Source organism: Phoxinus phoxinus (genome assembly GCF_949152265.1).
Source record: "Phoxinus phoxinus genome assembly, chromosome: 23".
Lineage (NCBI taxonomy): Eukaryota > Metazoa > Chordata > Actinopteri > Cypriniformes > Leuciscidae > Phoxinus > Phoxinus phoxinus.
Genome location: NC_136898.1, coordinates 3,195,809 through 3,219,385, shown reverse-complemented (window position 1 = coordinate 3,219,385; position 23,577 = coordinate 3,195,809). Strand labels below are relative to the sequence as shown.

Here is a 23,577-nt window from a genome sequence, read left to right as displayed (position 1 = left end):
GTCACTGTCAATTTTGAGACTGTATTACTAATCCATCTAGTATCTGCAAACAGTGACTGACAGGTGAAAAAAATCACCAATAGTAAGTCATTTAGACATGCATTACTCTCTCTAAAAGGCTTTTGTCTTTCAAACATATTCAAAGTCACGTAATTTTTGTTTGTTAGCTGAACCTCTTTGCCCTAATATATTTACTAAAAGAACCCCATGAGATTTAAAAGTAAATAAGTTAGGACAATAATGATGATGATTATAATAATACAATTAAGTTCACGGATCTCTGATGATGGTTAATGCAGGTAAACAAAATATTTAAAAGCATTTTTTTTAGTAAGTGTTTTACTTAGTTTTCATTTTTTATGATTGAATTAATAGCTTTTCATTAATCTCACAAACCCCGTCTGGGAAACACTGACATAACGTTATTTATTGCCAGGGCCTAAAACTAACTTTTTGCCACACCTGCCATTGGCTAGTGACTTTTTTTTTTTTTTTACCAGCCATGAAACAGATTAATTATTGTTACAAAAATTATTCAGTCAAGAGCAATGAGTGATTGTTCTTTGATTAACATTAAAGTTGCAGACAGCAGCAGGTTTATTAGGCTGCTGTCACTTTAAGAGCTAATGAACATATCCAATATACTGTTACACATGCGTTTTATTTCTCAACTGTTTACGTTCACTTAAGGCTTAACTGAGTAACTTTACAAGGATACTTGCCAAGATTTGACAATTTTGTTTGAATATGTCCCTCCAAGAATATCTCCTTTCGCGTCTTTGAGCTTGAATAATTAAATTGGCAAGACTTAAACTTTCATGATGCTGCAACACAGGCCTGTCAGCTGGCCCAAGTGTCACATGTTTGCTCATGTTCTCACAATATTTTAGTTAAAATTCATTAAAATGTAAGTTTTTTTTTCTCGCATTTGTTGCGTGGCGAGTGTTAAAGGGACAGTTCACCCAAAAATTTACATTTTGCCATTTACTTACCCTCATGTTGTTCCAAACCTGCATGAATTTCTTCTGTTGAACACAATATATTTTGAAGAATGTTGGTAACCAGGAAGTTGACGGTATATATTGATTTCCATAGTATGCATTTTCTTCCTTTTAGTAATTTTATATCAACATGGTACAAAATTATCCTATTAAAATCAATGTGATAAATAATACACAGTCAAGACATTTTATAGCTTCAGGGTGCAAGAAATCGAAAGCAGTCACGGCATGTGGAACATTTACTTTTTTATTTAAAAAAAAAAAAAAAACTCCTGTTCATATTCCAGTGTTTTTGTTTGTATTTCCTCAAATTCCCTAACAAAAGAATTCATCAGCCGACGCGCTTCAAACCACCTCTTGACATCTCGAAACGACCTCCTCAGTCCAGAAGCGCTTGTCGTCCTCGTACTGTGAGGACGTGAAATGAGCCCTTCAGTCCCGGAGCGATGGAAGAGCCGCTCGCTGCACAACTGGTCCTGTAACCCGTTGTGTTGGATTCAAATAAAAAAGCTTGACAAAAGAGAAAAGCATCTTCCCTCCCTCCCCGAGCAGGTATAAAGCAGTGAAAGCTCGTAGATTGCAGCACACCGTATAACACGCTATAAACATGATTCATAATGGCGCTCGGAAACATTGTAAACAAGTTGCACTTCCCGGTAGACATCAACAAATCAGTCATATAAAAACCTACCTTAGTCTCTACTGCGACGGTAACGCAAGGCTAATTTAGACGTTTTTGGTATGCAACAGTAAAACCTCATCATTGAAGGGACATCATCAGTGCAATCAACAATTTTTTAGAGTTCAAAGTAAACAATTTCGGCCCAACCAAAGACAAAACCACTCATCCGCCATTTTAAGCATAAAATTAAATTTTAAACATGTTTTTCATCATCAATCAATTTTAAACCAAAGTACACAAACTTTCCCAATGTCTTTGAAGTAGCATTCAATGCTAACGTTGACGTATTTATTACCGTATGGTGACGATTTCGAACAAACCGTCGGGAAAGCTACATTTGGAACGCTTGTGGCTCAAGTAAAGTCATTTGGAATATATAAAGAAACATCGTAATAGAAGCACCCAAAGCATCCGGATACTCGCACCACCACCCCACCGAAAGTTTGCGCAAAATCTCCTCGGGACCAGTTTAGCTCTTGGCTGGTCGTGCGTCGCGAACGGCTACATAAACGCGTCGCAGTGTGTCAGTCTGGAAGTTGGCTTCTTACGATACGGAGTAGCACCGGTAGCGGGAACACGAATCGTCAGGAGGTTTCGCGAGGTCTAGGGCTGGGAAGTGAGAGAGACAATAACGCAAGACATCGACAAAAGGACAAAGCAGTTCACTTTAATTCGCCAAGGAGTTCTCGTTGATATTCTTTATCTTCACACTATGTACAATAATTTATAGCAGTGCTTCTAAAATTGCTTATTCATTTGCCTATGTAGTTTTGCTAGGGATATGAAGTTACGTTTCCATTTAAAAGTGCCGCTGGGAGCACCGTAGATGCTTGTGCTGAAGCCGCTGTTGAACTTTACAGTGTGCCTGTATCTGAACGTGAGTAAAGAGACGGATAAATAGGAAGAGAGGGAGATCTCGACCAGCTGAGTTCACAGACTGAGTTAGGGACCGAGGACGCCGTCGCATGGAGCCGTGCGGGTCAGGGACCGGATCGGATGGTGGATCGATGGAGCGCTCAGATTTTGAGGGATTTTAATGTGTCCACTCTCTTCTTCAACAGTTCCCCGATCTCCTGCAGTGAACGCAGGTAGCTGCCCTGCACCTTATCCATGGCGCTCTTCGTGAAGGTCCCTTCCGCCTGAATGAAGCGAGAAAACAGCGGTCAGAAACATGCTAAACACACCCGTTTCAACCTCAGATTGCACTCACACTGATGCAATTTATAGGTCATGGAGTTCCAAGAAGTTGGTAAGAATGTTCCCAAGTGCAATTCTTGAAAACTAAGTTCTAACAGTTTCTCAAAAACAGGTTAAGAAGAAAATGGCATGCTTTGGTTCTTGGTACTCGCTGAACAACACTTCTAAGGCAATGTTTTTGTGGCGACTGGCGTGACAGGCGTTGACTAACGCGCAGTGTTATTTTTAAAGAGCCTTGCTGTGCCCAAAAACTAATACTTCCCTACTATATAGTATATATAGTTATACTTCTTTCCACTCCCTTTCGAGCAGGTATTGTATGTGTAAATGTATATAGGTATCAAAACTGTAATGTGTGTGTGTGTACAGGTACACATGTGTATATGTATGTGTGTATATATATGTATGTGTACAGTTATTATTGGTAATGTATATGTATGTGTATATATATGTACATGGGAGATAAACTGTTCTATGTTTATATTGTGTTAATAAATAAATATATATTTTTTTCTTTTTTATTGCTCGAAATAAACTTCAATAAATACAAATAAATATACCGGTAGTATGCGAACAACAGTAAACCAACAACAGAGTACTATGTCCGAATAGAGTATTCGAAAAGTACCTGGATGACCTTCTAAAGTGCACATTGGATGGACACTTTACTATCCCATGAGCCCAAGGGAGAGTATTTATACATTTAATTGAATCATTCATTCATATTCATAACATTTTTGGAAATAGGTAAGCTTATCTTTGATAAGTCTTTTTGTGCTCTCCATCTTCTAACATTACTCTGACACGCTGTATTTCTTGGCTGCTTAATGAGAGTTTGATGACTCCGCTGCGTTCATCAGTCCTGAGGGAAACACTCGCTTGACACGTATTTGGCTCTCCCTATTGTTGCGGGTGTATTATTGACTTCATTATGTATTTTTGTATCATGTAAAAGTTTGGACGCCGAATATAAGACAACCCCATTTTTTCAGATACATTTCCAAGAAGAAAAACATTATCTTATATTCAGAACAATACAGTTTTTGAAAATATGAATGTAATAGTCAGGGATCCACAATATATCAGCCACCATATCGGTATTGGTCGATATATGTTAACTTTTAATGTTATTGTTATCGGTTCAATAAGAAAATTTGTTCGATATATTAAAGCCGATAAATAATGGATTATTTCCTTCAGCTGAGACTCTTCAGATGCATGATGGTTTTGAATTGCTTGAAATATGATTGGAATCACTTCTGATCTGTCAGATCGGCTATATAACATTATAATGAGAAAAGCATCATTATGTGTGCTTGAGACATGGCTTTTAATGGTGGTGAGACTTTTGTTTTTGTAATCAGGCTCTCAAAAATTATATAATTTTTTTTAAATTTATCAGTCAGCCAAAATTTTCATATTGGTGCATCCCTAGTAATAGAGCATAGATTCCACTGGAGCAGACTTTAAAGTCTGGCTCTTTGAGACAATCGGGCCCAAAGCAGTCTCTGAAGTCACTCGCCTCAGACTGAGTTTGTCCCTGGAGACTGAGGGCTCCCAGCTTCAGGGCCGTCAGGCTGATCTCCAGGCTCTTGATGAGCTCCAGGGCCTGGTTCAGGAGACTCTGCAAGCTGCCGCTGAACTCCTGGAAGGCCGAGATCACTGCCGGCTGTGTGGGAGACACAAATCAGCGCATAAACAAGACTGACCCACATTCCCTCCAACCCGACTCTTCATAAATATTGACTCAGGAGAAAGCGTCAATGGAAATCAAAGCATTACCGTTACAGCGCTGACTTCTTTTTTCTTTTTCTTCTTCTTCTGTAAACTAGACTTTAAGGGCCGGAGGACGCTTCCACAGTAATGAGACACCCATATGACGATACAAATGGTCTGGAACGAAGAGTTAAGAATGAATAATTTTTATTTGATAAAGAGAGATGTACATTCTCATAAATTCTTAAAATGGCGAGAGACTCACTTCAACAAAGTAGACTAGATTCTCCAGTAAAAAGGGATGTGTCTTGGTTTGAGCATCTTTAACTTCTAATAGATCACCTTTACATTTTTCCAACATATCTGGATAAGCATACAGAAAAAGAGTCGACATAAAACCATTTGCAATACATTTCACTCTTGTAATAAACTTTTTGATTGGATATTGAAAGGGAGCTTATTATTATTATTATTATTCCTGCCCACATGGACTTACATCAGCAGAAAATAGATAATTTCAGAAGCAAAATTGATCTAAAACAATGAACTTTAAAAATGTGACAAATTAAATAGGAGCAAAAATATTATAGTCATTTTAAACATGTTGAGTCCGGGACATACCTTGAAGTTGTACTGCTAAAGACTTGAAAAGATTTGATATTTGTGTCTGAAGCTCTGTTGAGTCATCTGCAAATACAAGACAAAAATTATGATTGTATATAAATAAGTCAAATTACATTAAAGCATTAAAATATTATTTTTATGTACATCATAATAAAAATAATATAACAATACATGACAAATATATAATATACATGTAAAGGCCAGGAAATCACAATAAAAAATATAAATAATCCCAATCAATTAAATATCAATTCCATGATTGTAGCAGAATAAATTTGCTAATAACTGGCATTAAAATCAAAAAGGATTGCTAAGCAGATGGACGCTTTATAGAAGATCGGCTGTAATGTGACACTGAAGTAACGAACCCAGACCGGCGCTCTCGAGCTCCAGGAGGTGCAGAGGGAGCTGTAGAGACGACAGCTGACACTGACAGCAACCGCTGGAGAGAGCCTGAGCCAGACGAGACGACACGGGACCCAGAAACGGGTACTGATGCTGTCCAACACAACACACACTTCAGACAACACTTCAAACACACTACAGGTGCTTCATATGACTATTCACTGGGGCATCTTAATAGAAGAAGCTCAGAGGAAAAAGCATACATCGACTACAACATAATCGGTTATTAATATTTAATTGGTTCCCTCTTGTTTTTGCATGCGTTAATATTTGTCCAGACAATTTGTCATGTTTCATTGACTTATAACCACAAATAAAACAATCGACTCGAAGCACAACTACGCAATATGGTTACAAAATCTATAACAAATTTTAATAATATTTGAATAAAGGGTGAATGTCAATTTTCCTAGGTTGAACATCCCACTACTTGTAGATGGTAATTGATATTTAAAGACTACAGCTACATCTAATTATTTTGATAGCATTTCATTTTTTAGATTTGGAATATATTTAAATATGGTATTACTGGTAGAAATGTAGCCAATTCCAGTCTTTTTGTTATGGGTTGAACTTTAAACATGCAAATTGGCCTGTAGGTACACAGTTTTGTTTGTGGTTGTGTCTCAGTAAGAAAGAAATTCATGTAATTTGAAAGATGTAGTCATTGAATGCACTTCGTGCCAAACAATGGACAATGATCCACAGCTACACTGATGTTTGAAAAAGTGAGCATTGAGAAATGGGTTCTCGCGATTATAATATATATATATTTTTTACGGCATGTAGGAAATTTTGGCTGTAATTCTATTTTTGCTACAACAACATGCAAAATCCAGCAGAAAATATAGTAAAAATGCTATACAAAACAACAAAATTGATGATGCATATGCAGTTATGTGGAGAAGGATTTTGGACCAATGAGAAGATAAATTCACTACACAACACAATTCGACTGAAATAGAAATGGTTTATTTTAACTTTTAAGAACTTATTTTAGTTATGATCTTTGAAGATTATTCAGAAGAATTTGATTTCTTAACTTTTGTCTCGAGAACATGAAGAAATATATATATAAAAAAATATAAAAAACTTAAGTTTGAAAAATATTTTTTTTTAAGAATCATATCGCTTTAGATGACTAAATTAATATAAAATCTAAATATTAGATGAAAATCTTGACCCTAAAAATTAAATCAAGATTATAAATACGGAGTGAAATAAATAAAATGTGTAAATTATATTAAAACATTTTTTATATAAAAATGACAAAAGCAGAAAAAAACTAATTGAAAGAAACCTGAAAGTACAAAAATGTAAGTTTAGTCAATTTAAATAAATACTATATTAGTATATAAACAAGACTGGATGCTGATAGTCAAAACTGAAATAGAAATAAAGCAACTGATAAAAAACACGTTAACTGCATTTGTTAAACGGTCTCTAGCGGTTCTGACCTGCAGCTGTTTTTCCGTGAACTGTGTGGCCTGGTTTAGCGTGTTTTCAAGCTGAGAGAGCAGTGACAGTAGAAAAGATGGTTTGGCTGCCACTCCGTTTTCAGTCGTCTTCTCCGAGTTACGCGGTGCCGGCGGGTGAGACATCGTGGAGACGCAGCCAATCAGACGCAGAGTGAGAGACCGCAACCTCAGCCACAGGGTCTCGTCCTCGAGAGAGCGCTGCTTGTGCTCCTCGTTCAGCTGCCTACAATTTGTGATCAATATGATCATTATTGAAACAGATGAATGCTCAGAGAGGCCCTATTATGCCTTTTTTCAAAGTCTTGATGTTGTTTTTGCGCTCTACTAGAACAGGTTTTCATGCTTGAATGTTCAGACACACTATTTTCCCTCATATTCTCCATTGTTGCAGCTCGTCTCTTCTCAGTCTGTCAGTAACGCTCTGGGGTGTGCTTCCCAAAGGCATCGTTAGCCAACTATGGTCGCAAGTTCTGTCGTAATCAGCAGTTCAATGAGTCGGTGTTTCCCAAAACCATCGTGCCAACGTTCGATTCGCAAACAGCATCGCAAACTTGTGTGTTGGGAACAACAAATCTCGATCTGTGGTTAGAAACAGAGTTTCTAGATTACATGACATGTGGACTCAAATCCTTATCTTGAGCAAAATAAGCAAGCTGGCATTCAGTACAACCCGTGTCTTTTATTTAGAATACATACAAAATGTAATTTACGTTTTAGTTTGTCAAGAGATTTTAAGCACCGTTTTTGAAGAGTGCGCATGTGTGAACGAGCTCTAGTGCGCAAGACCGAGCCATTGATTGAATCTGGAAATAAAGCAAAATAACTGAGAAAAATAAGAAATAGTCCTCAGATGACATGTCTGTGATTTATATCAAAACATGATATAAAACAGTTTCATTAAAACTAGTTATTACTCCACCTCCTACGTGACATCATTAACAAACGTGGTTGAACGACCAATTTGCGAAAATATGGTTTCGGGAAGCGAGTATGTCGTTGTACGGGAAACACACCCGTTTAGTTCCTGTCTCTATAAATCCCCTCCTTCTGAAAATCACACTGTGCTCTGATTGGTCGGCTGGATCAGTGTGTTGTGATTGGTCAAGAGCTTCTAGTGTGTTTGGGAAATGTCCCGCCCCTTACCATAACCGCCAGTTTTACACACTACTAACTAACTCAACCAGGCCCCGCCCCTTTATTCTGCGTATTAATTATTTAAATGAGGAATATTGTGACGTGTTTGTTCCCGGAAGAAACTCAAGACTACAATGGAGGCGTTTCAGGAGTTCAGAGACACTGACACTGATATAGAGAAGAACTGCAACATTACACCAATGAAAATTGAACATGTAAAAAGCACAATAGGTCCTCTTTAAAATGTTTGTTACTTGTCCGGGAGGTTTGTCGTACCGGTCTTTAGGGTTCCAGGCGACGAAAACAGTGAGGTCGCGGTTGTCCCTTAAGTTGTCCCACAGGATGTCGTCCTCTTCCGGACACAGAGACATTGATTTCACACTCTCCTCTAGAGGAGATGATCTGTGCAATAAAAAAAACAATGAAACCTACAGAATAATCCCACCTGTGACTTCTATATACGACAGGTAAAGATGACTTACATGTCGGCTTCCAGGAAGAGGTCGAGCAGCATCCTCTCCGTGCGCACCTGGGCAAAGTGCAGCGAATGATTGAGGCGGTTCCTGAAGGCGATGAACTCTGGGATTTTCTCAAAAGCACCATACTTATATGCTTGAATAATGTATTCTGAGGTCTGCAGGAACAAACACACGACAAAAGCGTGAGGAAATGATGACAGAACGGAAATTCTGATTCTGTGCATAAATGAAAACATCTCTAAAAAGAACAACTATAACGTACATCTTTCTGGTTTGAGTGAAAAAACCTGAGGGAGAAGTTACAAGACTGGGAAGCAGCAGCAAACTGGCCCAAAGACTCTGCATAGCGGGTCAATAAATACCTGGACAAAGACAGAACCAAAAGAACAGCTTTAGCATGGGTGATATTTGACAAGGAACCCTTAAAAAAAAAAAAAATCAACTGCATGCTGGTACATTTAACTTAAGTCAAAATTAAGTTACTTATTAATACTGTAATTAAATAATCACATGCGTGTACTGTGATTAAATAAAATACTTTATTTTATATACTGGGATTTGATCATGAAAAGTAGACATATTATTAGCTCAATAACTGTAAAGTTCTTGATTATTTTATGTTGGATAAAAATTCAGTATATTTTAATTACTTTATTTTTTACTTTTCATTGGTAGAAAAAACAATACATTTAAAAATTCTATTTATTTTGTTGGTGTATTTGTTGGTGATATTAAATTTTCAATTTATCACAAAATATTGTTTACTAAAACGCTATTGTTAATTGAAATAAAGCTTAAATAAAATAAATTAGAAATATTAGACTTAACGTCAACTTGTTTTACTCAATTTTCAAAGCACTAAAATTACGGACAATAAAAAAAAAAAAATCAAATGAGCTCGATAGAAATATATAAAACTAAAAGAAAAAAACATCATGAAATTACTAAAATGAAAACTGAACATATAAAAGGTAATTAAAAATTCTATAAACAATAATAAATCAACACTGTTCCTCACCTGCATCTGAGTTACATGAAGTTATTGTGTACTTTCATACATGTTTTTTCTCAGATTTACTGTGCACAAATATTTACTGGAAAGTGTATATTTTAGATGGTATAACTAGTTTCCAATATTTTTGTTAATTTTTTAGAAGTACAATATTTCATGTATTTAATTATTATGTCCTAAAACTTGCATCTTGCAAAATAACTGCTCTTTAAAATTTAGAACAAGGTGCACTGATGAATTGTGCACAATAAGACCAAGAACATGTATTAAAAAAATGATTTAATGCCATCTTTAACATTAATAAAAGATATATATTCGTTCCCGTAGTCGCTCTGTTCTTACCCTATGGTGTCGTGCTGGACGTGTTTGGCATCCAGGCTGGAGTAAAGATCTACCACCGGCTCAAAAGCCCCCAGACGGCAGTACAGAAGCAGAAGCAGCAGTTTGAACTGAGCATTGGAGGAACTGTGGGAGAGACCTTCTTCTAGCATCCCCATAGACTGCCACAACATGTTCTGATCGCCTACAACACAGACACCGCACACACTCATCAACAACATGACAGGCTTGAATAAAACTGACTCTGAAAATGAGGAGCACACGTACCCGTCTCCAACCACAGGTCTATATAGACGTGAGCCGCCATGAGACAGTACATATCTGAGAACTGGAGCTCTGTTTTTAAACAGGACGTCCCTAGAGCAGAAATAAAACAGAAAATTATAAGACTGCTAAATGTCATAATCATTGGTTAACAAGCAATTATTCATTACTTCAATGAGCTCATTGTTTCTGCCTTTTACATTTTTAGCTAACTGTGATTTTGTATATGTACATTTCTGAAATACAGTCACCTCTGATAACAGATCACTGTAAATTGTAATGTGGACTCATGCATTTTCTGTAAAGCTGCTTTGAAACGATGTGTATTGTGAAAAGCGCTATATAAATAAATGTGAATTGAATTCAAAATAGATCATAGGTTCATTAAAATATATCAATGTGAATTTTTTTATAGAAAATATGACTAGTGCTTGCCGTGGAAAATATAAGAGGCTGGCATTATCAGAGATTATGTCATTTAAAAAGGAAGAAGTTATAATAGTCCAACCTGCCTATTCATCTGCTTACCGAACTGTAAGCCGTGTCGGTAATGCGCCTTCAGTTCTTTGATGAGGCCCAGTTTGCCCTCCGTGTTGAGCGCATGCTGGAGACCCAGACAGCGGCTGAGCTGCGTTACACACAGATGTCTCTGCAGAGCCCGAGTGTCTCCCGGGAGCGCGAACCCGTCCTCTCCTGGAGCGAGCAGCGGCACGGCCTCCATTAGCCTGTTGATGAACTGAGACAGTCGCAAGAACGTTAGAAACACTCAAGAACATCTCTTCCTGTCTAAGCGGTTTTGTTCTTAAATACAAAAAGCTGTACAAAAAAAATTAAAATAATAATATATATGTGATAATGTACAAGTAAGGGTATACCTACAAATGTGTGCATATATATATATATATATACACAGGTGAAACTCGAAAAAAATGTATATTGTGCAAAAGTTCATTTATTTCAGTAATTCAACTTAAAAGGTGAAACTAATATATTATATAGACTCATTACATGCAAAGTGAGATATTTCAAGCCTTTATTTGTTATAATTTTGATGATTATGGCTTACAGCTTATGAAAACCTTTTCACAATATTCAAATTTTGAATTTGGGGTTTTCATAAACTGTAAGCCATAATCATCAAAAATATAACAAATAAAGGCTTGAAATATCTCACTTTGCATGTAATGAGTCTAATATATTAGTTTGACCTTTTAAGTTGAATTACTGAAATAAATGAACTTTTGCACAATATTTTTCAGAATTTCAACTGTACATTTTATATACAAGAAGTTCAAGAAAGTAAAACTCAAGACAGATATATACACACTACTCTTTTTATGTTTTTAAAAGTCTCTTATGCTCACCAAGGCTACATTTATTTAATACTAGTCAAAACAATAATATGGATGAATATTATTACAAAATAAATTGTATAATTTAAACAGTTTATTATATGAATATACTTGAAACATAATTGAAATTGATAGTTGAAATATAATTCATTCCTGTGATCAAACTTAAAACAATCTTCACATAAACCAATTACAATAAATTTACCTGTGGTCATACCGGTAGGAAATGTAATAAAGTTATCGAAGGTTTTACAGCATTAACTGCATAAATTATAAATTAAACAGATTAATCCTTATTAAAACTATAATTTCCTGTGACATTTGTTCTTTGATTAACATTAATGACTATGACAAGATGACTAAGATCTGCCGCTGCTGACAGAGAAGCGGATTGACGCACAACTTATTTAACTAATTTAAGACTGCATTTTTGGCATAATTCTTTGTTTTATTTGCCTGAATAAGAGCGTGATCATATAACGCAACGCTAGCCAAATTATGATGGAAAAAAACGGATTCTGCTAAATAATTGTAATGCTATAAACTGAAAAAATGTAACGCATGCGTTAACACGTTAATTTGGTTAGCCCTAAATATATATTTATGAAAAATATGCATTGCATCTTGTGCTAACCTGCACATGTTGGTCAGGTGCGAGTAGGTCCAGAAAGATCTTAAGGTCTGTGATGCAACTTGGCTTGTCTCCAAACTTCACAAAGAACTGGAACATGAGCTCAAGAGGGTCACCTGGTGGGAAAACACGTCAGAAACACACAGCAAACATACAGCCTGTGCCGTGTATAAACCGCCCCGACCCATCCGGTACCTAGCTGTTGTACTTCAGGACAGCTCCGCTCTCTGAGCCGTCTGATGAGCTCCAGACAGGCCAGGTACGGTCCTCTCAGATGCTTCGACTCCTTCGCATCTTCTGTGGCCAGTCGATCCTTCATGAAGCTGATGGACTGAGCCACAGAGGCGTGCACTTCCCCTTCTGAAGAACTGCAACACAGAGAGAAACAACACAGCATGCATGAGAACATGAGACAGGATGTGTTCAGAATGGCACACTACTTTCTAGTATGCAGTACGTATACTGTGCTCAATATTGATGAAATACCTGTATCACCGACAGGCAGTATACAATGCAGTGTACTTGACCTTCCATTTCCAGTGTGACAAATGTTTCCCCAGCTAAATATTTGCATGCAATTAACTTTTTACGTACTGAGCTCCTTCCTGTGGAGGCGTCCAGCTCTGATCAATGAGGTGGAACAAAGAGTCAAAATATAGCAAGTAGAACTGCCAGTCATCAGGGCTGCAGAAAGAAACAAAATCTACCGATTAACACCTTACGCAGCAAAAATGCAATGCTAAACTAGAACCACCTCACTCTGAAGTAGCTATTTATGTTCAAGGAACTGAAATTCAACTGATCAGTAGTGGACTCACTTCTTCAGGAGCAGTTTGCAGGACAGCGCGTTGCACTCGGCCCAGCGCTCCAGACGGCGATACAGCATCATGCATTTATTCTCACGGCTCTGCAGTTCACTGGTCAGCTTCTCTGAGGGAAAAAAACACAGAGCAAAATGACTGAGAGGCATTCAAATATGCAGAAATGCACAATGTGAAAATAAATTAATGGTAGAAGCACATAGTACACTCCAAAACTTTGGAGTCTGTACATTTTTTTTTTGAGTTTCTCCACATAAGCAGAAAACATCATACAATTAGAGATACCATTGATTGATATCTTATCTGTACTCAACGGTTTAAAATGGATTGTGCGTCAGGTCTTAAAGTGACAGCAGCCTAATATACCGGCTGCCAAATTATGAGATAGTATTAAAAAGATCTATATGGCAGTTTTTCCCCCATGGTATCGATGTCAAAATTGTGGCCATGAAAATGCTGAGTGGCTAGTTACTTTGAAAAACCACTCGCCACAGTGGCTGGAGAGCAAAACAGTTAATGTCAAGCCCTGTCTGTACTTGTATATTATTTAGCATAGTAGTTTTTGGCTCGGTATATGAAATAGTATCTGAAATGTGGTGTCATAACCTTATTTATTAAGGTTGCATGGTTCAAACACAATGAAAACATAATATTTACAACAACACAATATTTATTGATTACTTTTTTGTGGTGAGGACTGAAAACAAAACACTTAGCGTTGAGCCCTGTTGACAGTAATATTTTGTAACATTATAAATGTCTTTACTGTCTTTCTGATCAATTTCATGTATTTTTTGCTATTAATTTCTATAAAAAGACTTCCCCCAGACTTGAACTGTAGTAGTATATATATTTTTTTCTATTTTTATATAAAAGTCGATGCTTTTATATATATTTTTATATATACTGTAGTGTATATATATATATATATTCAAAGTTATTTTTAACCTAATTATGTCTAAGCACAATGCAGATTATGTTATAGCAAAAAGAGATTTGAACTATAACGTGCCATTTACAAGGAGCAAAAAACAAACAGGCATTTGTAACTGCAGTTCAGTTTTACATTCTCATCATCTCTGGTAAATGACAGCAATATAAAGACATTCAACTGGAAATAATCCAGAATATTCCTTTAAAGAACACAATTTTTTCCTCCTCACCTCCGAGTGGCCCCTGAACCACCTCCAGCGCCTCCACATATTTCCCCAAACGCTCCAGGATCATGAAGTACAGCTGGACCTGGAACAGCCAATGGAAAAAATGCATCATAAACTTTATACGGCTGAAATAAACAGAAACAGATCATAGATAACACGTCCTACCTCAGCTTCTGCCTCTATTTTCTCCTCCTTAACCATTTTCTCCACCATACGCTCAGCTAACGGCAGGAACATGGTGTGAGAGAGCTTTTCGTCTTGTGCCGAGATGGCCTGAAACACACATGACAGGGCTGATGGAGAAAAGTACTGATGGACATTGGAAAGACAATTTTGTACATGTATTTTGTTCTGCATTGGTTCATCCATGACATGTATTGTTTATGCAAGTGAGAAAAAACAAACCTGCATCACCAAGCTCATAACCGACCAGAAGTAATACGGGTTTTTGGGGACAATTTTATACAGCGCCATCCCAGCCTGTCAGAAGTGAAGAGACAGAAAAGTCTTTCAACATAAACAATGATTTAGGAGGTTCACGATTAATAATGCAGCTCCATTTAAACCGAAATCTCAATTTTAAATTGCCATTATCAAATTGCAAAGGCTGCTATTTATTTAAATAAACATGTTGCATGAGTGAAGCGCAGCACTGTGTTCATTTACACGCAAGCAGCTCAAGATCTGGTGTTTGCAGCATCTCTGTTCACAGTAAACACTGCTCCACACAAACTCCATCTCTGAGTTTGAGGCGCATGTTACATGGATTTAGAAATGCAACATGCGCCAAACAGGGTTTTTTTCACACTGATGAAAATTTAAGTGTTCGCTTATTAAAATAAGTTTGGTTTTAGTTAGTTATTTGATGCTATAAAAATGGGGATTTGACGTCATGATTGACAGTTATGGCCACGCTACATATGGGGTGAGTACCAAACACCATCACCTGGTACTCACTAGAGATGGGCATTTTTCAAAAATATTGCATTTGAATATTCGGGCTCATAAAAATCGAATATTCGTTTATTTAAATGACCTTTAACGAAAAAGACGTTATTTTTTACAAAAAAAAATTTTTTTTACGTTTGTCACCATTTCTGAACAAGCTTACAATTAGGCAATATATACAACAAGCTTACAATATGTTAAAGTTTTCTTTTAATTGAAAACATTAAACAGTTGGCCTGTGTAAACAAAATATAAAGAACAAAAGGATTTAAGCTCTATTTAATAAAGCAGAGTAGCAGACTGCGCCAGAACATACACATCTCGTACAGAACATACACATACACTCGAGTCAGCATATGATTATCGTGTTTATATTGTATCACATTTATGTTGAGAAAAACAATAATATCCACATGCAGGGGCGCCGCCAGCAATTTATGCTCGAGTGAGAAAACACGCTGCGCTGACTATTAGATATTAGATATTTGCTATTAGATAAATTATCCTCTCAGATCACTCGCACTACAGCAGCGCTGACCTGCAGTCGTGATGGAGTGATGGACAGCTGTCTTTCCTCAGTCGACTGCTGTTTGGATTTCCTGTGATTTCTCATTGTGTTGATGACATTATAACTCCAGATTAATTAATTAATTTGATCAAAAGTAATTCCATTTTGTAAGATCATCTAGTACCTAATTTTCAACTAGTAATTCCAAACTTCGCGAGGCAGACGACGACATTATGTGATCAAATACAAACAATTTGTTAAACAAGCGCCACAGTGCCAACCAGTGCATTTAATTATAACTGCGAGTTAGTGCTTGGGATTTATCAGGAATTCACTGCATTTACAACCCGCAAAGCATTTACGGCTTCATAAATTCGATAAAATAGTATTTAATTTTTCGAATAATAATTACAGATAGAATATTCGTGCATATCCCTAGTACTCACCAGAGTAACTCACTGAAAAAGTTATGTGCACCCCTGGCCATACATACAAGCTGCACAAGCACTATAAAATCTTTATTTTACAGTGACATTTAATATTTTATTTTGTAATATAATAATATTTTATAGTAAGTTTTTTGCCCAAACGCAACCCTACAAACAAGCACTGCAAACCTGGAGCAGTTTTTAAACCACATTTTTAATCACAATTGCAATTAGATTGCGAACACAAACAGAACCTGTTGCATTTTCTTGTACTCTCCGACCCGAGCGTAGGCCATGAAGAGGTGAGAGTGGTACTCCTCGCTTGTGGGAACTTTCCGGACTGCGGCTTCATAAAGCTTGGTCACTAATTCGGCTACAGAAAGAAAAAGTTTCATGGTATTAGTCCATGTGAATTAGCTTGTTCTGAATGTCTGAGATTCTGCTGCGGGATTTCAGTTCTGTGTCTGTGCTTTGAACACTCACGCCGGTGCATTTCTCTGTAGAGGATAGTCAGTGCCTGCAGAGAGTTGTCATCTGTTGGTTCGAGAACGGCCACTTCCTGTGCCAGCGTGAAGGCTTCTTCCTGTCTGCCGGTGCGCTGCAGACCAATCGCCTTCAAGACCTGCAAATAAATGCATCCAGAGCTAATTTATCAATCTAGATGGTCAAATTCATTCTTTTTTTTTCGTTCTTAAACAACAATGCCTTGTGTCGACCGCTATCCACAGCGTCATGTGAAGCACAGCGTTAATCCATCATGTCTGCTGATGCTTCGTGACAATTCGTTTAAGCGAGACATGGACGCTGGAACCAACCACAGCCTGAGCTGACCAGAATGAAACGGTGTTTGCTAGGGCTGCATAATGAATCAAAATAAAACCGAAATCATGATATGGCTTAGTGTGATTATTACAGCGGTATACCATGAACTGACCACAATATCTATGGACTTTTAAAGGGTTAGTTCACCCAAAAATGAAAATAATGTCATTAATGACTCACCCTCATGTCGTTCTAAGCCCGTAAGACCTCCGTTCATCTTCGGAACACAGTTTAAGATATTTTAGATTTAGTCAGAGAGATTTCTGTCCCTCCATTGAAGCTGTATATACGGTATACTGTCCATGTCCATAAAGGTAATAAACACATCATCAAAGTAGTCCATGTGACATCAGTGGGTTAGTTAGAAGTTTTTGAAGCATCGAAAATACTTTTTGGTCCAAAAATAACACAAAATAAGACTTTATTCAGCATTGTATTCTCTTCCGGGTCTGTTGTCAATCCGCCTTCACGACTCCACAGTGACGCTGATGACGTGTTATCTGGTGCGCCCGAGCTTCGTTTACAGTCTGAGGGAGACGCACGCTATATTCAAGCTATTCTACATTGTTTGCGTGGATATCATTTTTTTAATGGTGCGTAAATGTGCATGTCGCGGATGAGACACTTTTACAGCGTGCGTCTCCCTCAGTCTATAAATGAAGCTCGGGCGCACCAGATAACACGTCATCAGCGTCTTACGCCATCAGCGTAACTGTGAAGGATTGACAACAGACCCGGGAGAGAATACAATGCTGAATAAAGTCTTATTTTGTGTTATTTTTGGACCAAAAAGTATTTTTGATGCTTCAAAAACTTCTAACTAACCCACTGATGTCACATGGACTACTTTGATGATGTGTTTATTACCTTTATGGACATGGACAGTATACTGTATATACAGCTTCAATGGAGGGACAGAAATCTCTCTGACTAAATCTAAAATATCTTAAACTGTGTTCCGAAGATGAACGGAGGTCTTACGGGCTTAGAACGACATGAGGGTGAGTCATTAATGACATTATTTTCATTTTTGGGTGAACTTACCCTTTAAGGTAATAAGCTAGTTCATTTATGGTTGCCATTTTTTATTATTTCCCTCTTATTTTAATATTCGAACGTTAGAGAAAAGAAGAAAACTAAATAACTTTTTAAAATTAATCTCCATATGTAATGGACATTGGTTATAGAGCTTAGATCAGGGTTCCTCAAACTCGGTCGTGGAGGGCCAATGTCCTGCACAGTTTAGCTCCAACACTGATCAAACACACCTGAACAAGCTAATCAATGTCTTCAGGATCACTAGAAACTCACAGCTAGGTGTGTTTGATCAGGGTTGGAGCTAAACTGTGCAGGACAGTGGCCCTCCACGACCGAGTTTGAGAAACCCTGGCTTAGATTCTCTGCCCGAGCTTGACCTGGCCCTTGATCAATCACGTCACGCGTCATGCGCAGCGTCTCCTCCACTCGCACGTATCACACCGGGACTGCTGTGCTGTATTGTGTAGCTCAAGTGCAATATGGAGCTTGAAGATGTAAATAAAAAAATAAAAACAGGAGAATTAACTGAGCAAGTTTGGAGGAAAGTCTTAGGTATGGAACCATTTAAACAAGTCGTGGGCCGAACGAGAGAGCAGAGGAGGACCGCTCTGAAACCAGCAACTAGGGGTGTAACAATATATCGTGCCACAATATATCGCAATACAAAAATGCAACAATACGTATCATGGATAGTGACAATATGTATCGTGGATAGTTCACCCAAAATAGAAATTACTGTATAAGAAAAAAATCATGTTTTCAGAGCTTTAGTGTCAGTACTACATTAAACTACTATATAATGTTGATAATAATGTATAATAATGCAATGGTCAGCTTCAGAATCATGAATATTTTTATTCTGGTGTCACCATTGTCCTTGAATTACAAGCACCAAGTCCAAACCTGTTCATTTAAACCCACAATGTAATTTCAAAGTTAGCATTTTAATCAACAGTACATTTTTTGTTAACCTTTTATCATATGTCTTGGGAGTATCGCAATAATATCGTATCGTGAGTTCAGTATCGTGATATATATCGAATCGTGAAATGAAGGTATCGTTACACCCCTACCAGCAACTGTGGACGCAATTTTGTTACAAAAATATTCTATTTCTAAAACCTTGTTGAATTATATTACGCCGCTTTTCCATTACCAGTACCAGCTCGACTCGTCTCGCTTTTCGCTCCGTTTTCCATTGCAGATAGTACCTCCACAATAATACCTGGTCGACGCCGCAGGAAATTGCCGTAACGTAATCTTCTACGCGACACACACCCGCTACCCACACACACAGGACAATGGAGGAAATCGAGTGTATGCTGTTTTACATAATATTAGTAATGGGTATATCACGCAATCTATCGCCAATCTATTTAGAAATGGCGGGGTTATTCAGGATACTCCGTCTGGCGCGTGCAATGATGACGCAGTGAATAGTGACGATTCTCTCTGACCAATCAGCAGTCTGCCGTGTTTCACGTCACATTTTAGTATCGCCTCAGTTCGCTCAGAACCTCGCCGGAGGTGATACGAAAAAAAGTATCTGGAAGCAGGTACAGGTACAACTTTTACACAGTGGAAAACCAAACAAAGGCGAGTCGGGGTGAGCTGGTACTGTGCAGTGGAAAAGCGCCTTTAGAGTAGCCTAGCTCCAAAGTTAATTCTCGTTCATTTTCGGTGTTTATCAATGTTCACGTTTTTTTTTTTACGTTTCTTCATTCGGATCCACTTGCGATCCATTCCATTCTGAATAAACAAACAACGCAGTTTACACGCTTCGTCCTGGTTGCATTATTCATTAAGATAATTATAAACAGATTTCTGTAACGTTAGTTCAAACAACTCAGAATTGTAGTTGAGAACGTCATTATAACGGCCCACGTATTTAAAAAACGTTCGGGTTTAAATCGGGCTCATAATTACAGTTGATGTGTCGGGCTGGGCTCGGACACAACATGCACAGGCTTGATTTTTTGGTCCCGATCTAAGCTCTAATTGGTTCTGCTTATCTTTGCTCGCTCATTTGAAGGCATCCCAGAGTAAAACAGCTTTATATTTAATGAAGCACATACAAAAGACATGAACCGGAAGCGATGCAACCTGTTTTACAGCATGCAGAAGTCTGCTGCACATAACCCACACTAATTATTTCTAACTGGTTGTGGAGTTCTGGAGTAAAAAAAAAGAAAAAAAAGACACACCTTTGCACAGTGAAGATCTTTGTGCTTCTTAAGCAGTTTGTCGGCCTGCTGGATTGCCATCTTGTTATTGCCATTGTCCAGGTAATCTAGAAGAGAAATTCATGTTTCAATAACAGCACATCACCAGTGTGTGGAAGTTACCAACATCTTTGACGATTACAGGAGAGAGATGCCATGCGTTTCCATCACTCAAGTGTGAATTAAGACATAATTGAACCAGTTAAAGTGTAATTTAGCTAATAAAATTAGGGATGCAAGCACGATATATCGGGCACTGTATTGGCATCTGCCAATACATTAATTTTTAATGCTATCAGTCCGATAAGAATATTTGGCTGTATAAAGCCGCAATAATGTATTATTTCCTTCAGCTGAGACACTTCAGATGCGCACTGTTCGACATGATGGTTTTGAATGGCTTGAAATATGATTGGAATCACTTCAAAACAGGAAAATACAGTGTTATATGTGAAGACTGTCATATCGGCTACATATAAATTTATAATGAGAACATAATTGTGTGTCTGGGTCATGGCTTTTAATGATAAGAAGACTTTCGTTTTTGTAATCAGACTCAAATTATATAAAAATTCTGATTTATTTAGAATTATCTGCCAATATATCGGTTAGCGGCTTTCAAATATAAAGAATTATCGGTTATCGGCCAAAATTTTCATATAGGTGCATCCATAAAAAAAAAATTTTTTGTCATGATTTACTCACCTTCATGTAGTTACAACCCGTTCTTTTTGAATTCATGCAGGTTTAGAACAGCATGAGTGAGTAAACAATGACAAAATAACTGCACTATCGCTTTAACCAGCCAGTTTAACTAATATATAATAAACTTTATTATCTATAGCGCCTTTAAAAGTAGCATCTCAAAGCACTTCACAAGAATAGAAACATGATAAAACATACAATTATACAAACAATGCATTAATGACAGAAAAATAAAATACCAAAAATAAAAATATATATCATGAAATGTTTGATTATTAATAATAATATGGCAATTAATACGAACAATTATGTAAAAGCTACCCTAAACAAATACGTTTTAAGGGATGATTTAAAAACACTAAGGGATTTAGCTTGCCTAATTTGTTTAACTCTATAGACTCATAGAAATGGTCCAAATAAAGTCCAAAAGTGGCATTATAAGTGGAGAAAATGCAACAGAAATGTAGAATATGACCGCTTTAAAATTATTATTATAGGTAGATTGTACATTCAATGTTGCTAAAACACAAGTGAGGGTATAACAGCAACAGTGCCTGCAGATATGCCACTGCATCACTCAAAACATGCCCGGCTCCTGACTGTGTGAACGCTCGCTCGATGCAGGATCCCCCTCCCTTCCCATGAGTCTCTCTGCTAAAAACACAGGCCCATGTCGCATGACAGCTGGATGCCAAAATTAACCAGGCCAGACAGTAGATTTGGACTTTCAAGAGAACAGCTCCTTGTGTCACATCCAAATAGCATCTGTCCTTATAACGGTTATATTTCTAATCAATCACGCGCGCAAATACAGATCGATTTCACACAATAGGACGGCAAGTCTGCACAAAGCACCAGAATAAAGGTCATGGATCTATTGATCGTGATAAACCTCACATGCACAGTGCAGCATTTCTAGTTAAGTACAACAATTGCAAAAGTTATTGACATAATATTCCATTCAAAATTGTTTAAAAAATATTGGATACTCACAGGCCTATTATAATTTTCAATTTGAAAATCAATTCAATTTGTTGCACAAATTCGCAGTCAGAATTAGATTTTAAAATCAATATACAAAATTGCAATTATAAAATTCTGATCCTGGTTGCTTATTGGTTAAAAACAGCATTCTAGTTTTTTTAATTTAAATGATAGCATTAATTTAATAATTTTAATTTAATATTATTTAATAAAAACTCATCTTAAAAATGTATGTAATAGGTTAATTGTTTTATAAAACCAGTAAGGCAGATCATGTAACTTTAAATAAACTTTAACTCTCGCTAAAATGTAAGCAACATAAAATATGAAATTACATTAATGTCTACAACATGGATAAGCATTAAATACATATGCGATATGTGATATAATATACATGACATACAGTCAGATTTCACATAATTTTGGTAGTTAAAACACAAATGTCAGTGGTGTTCCTCAAGGCTATACATTCAAACCAATTCAGTTTAAGAGTTAAAGCCATTTATAGGGCATTTCTGCACCACAAAACAAATCCCAAATTAAACACCTTAGTTAAGTTCATAATAACATAAAGAAGCTTATAAATAATCTCTGGAAGACAATGAGCATGTCGATCTCAGATAATGTAGACACAAAGCTTAGCTTTATGCATCTATAATGTGATTTCTATATATTATCAGCATTAATAAATCATTAATCATGTAAAACATATGTTTGAGACTATATACACATAACAACCCATTGAAAAAATATGAATTATTAAAGCACAAATGGCTCCTATTGGGGCAATTAATCTCTTTGACATCTCACACAGGTAATGAGCCAGTTGATCAAATAACATTAACACTGATCTTTTGACATTTAAACATGTCTAGGTTTAAATGGATTATAAACAGGGTTTCTTTAACCGATTGAAACTTCAGAGTGTGACCGCTTAAGGACGCACTGTCATCCGGCACCGCAGTCGAACCGACACCGCGGCTTGAGCTCCACAGGCCTAACCGGCTCACCACAGCTCCTACAGCGCTTTAATAAACCCAATAACGCACAGGCCGGTCCTACAGCACAAGTCAGACCCGCTGAGTCTCTTTAAGCCCAGTGGTGCGGTGCGAATCTTACCGTAAATGGGTCGCAGTCTTCTGTCGTTGGGGTCTTGCACATGGCCCCTAGCCGCCATGATGGAGCTGAGCAGGATTAATTTGTGCGCATGCGCAGAGCGAGCACTCCGGAAAGACTTTAACCAGGAGCCTGGAGTCATGTGTGTCATTCGGTGTCACTGTAAAAGACGCATCTGTGCTTTTCTCGCGTACAAAAAAGAAGTGCAATGGTACGACCGAAATTTTAAATTTTTCTTTAAAAAATGTCAGAAAGTATCATGGTATTGTTTAGGCAGGGGTTTGGGGGCCACAAGAGAGTGCTATGGGGTCTGTGGAAATGTTTAGAAGAAAAAAGTGTAAAAATGTCAAATGTAATAATAATACAAATATATTTTAGTTAAAAATAAAACCAATTAGATTACAACAAATAAATACAAATTAGATAAAAAAGATAAATAAATATAATACGACAAGCAAATAAATAATGCATCTAACAGTAGATTTTTTTCCCTCATAAATAAGAGAAATTA

The 23,577-nt window shown here is 37.1% G+C and overlaps 1 protein-coding gene across 1 annotated transcript; it reads right to left on the bottom strand.

Moving 5' to 3' along the window:
- Nucleotides 1-1,229: 1,229 nt before the first annotated feature.
- Nucleotides 1,230-23,322, bottom strand: naa25 (N-alpha-acetyltransferase 25, NatB auxiliary subunit). The gene is made up of 24 exons (XM_079599127.1): nucleotides 23,070-23,322; nucleotides 20,244-20,329; nucleotides 16,663-16,801; nucleotides 16,434-16,552; nucleotides 14,701-14,775; nucleotides 14,461-14,568; nucleotides 14,299-14,377; nucleotides 13,133-13,244; nucleotides 12,909-12,998; nucleotides 12,510-12,682; nucleotides 12,318-12,430; nucleotides 10,860-11,067; nucleotides 10,335-10,424; nucleotides 10,071-10,251; nucleotides 8,979-9,078; nucleotides 8,720-8,871; nucleotides 8,514-8,639; nucleotides 7,083-7,326; nucleotides 5,589-5,718; nucleotides 5,218-5,283; nucleotides 4,862-4,959; nucleotides 4,663-4,773; nucleotides 4,403-4,549; nucleotides 1,230-2,822 (listed from the first exon to the last, which is right to left on the bottom strand). Exons 1-24 carry the CDS (start codon nucleotides 23,215-23,217, stop codon nucleotides 2,700-2,702), a joined length of 3,018 nt encoding a protein of 1,005 aa, XP_079455253.1. The 5' UTR covers nucleotides 23,218-23,322; the 3' UTR covers nucleotides 1,230-2,699.
- Nucleotides 23,323-23,577: the final 255 nt, after the last annotated feature.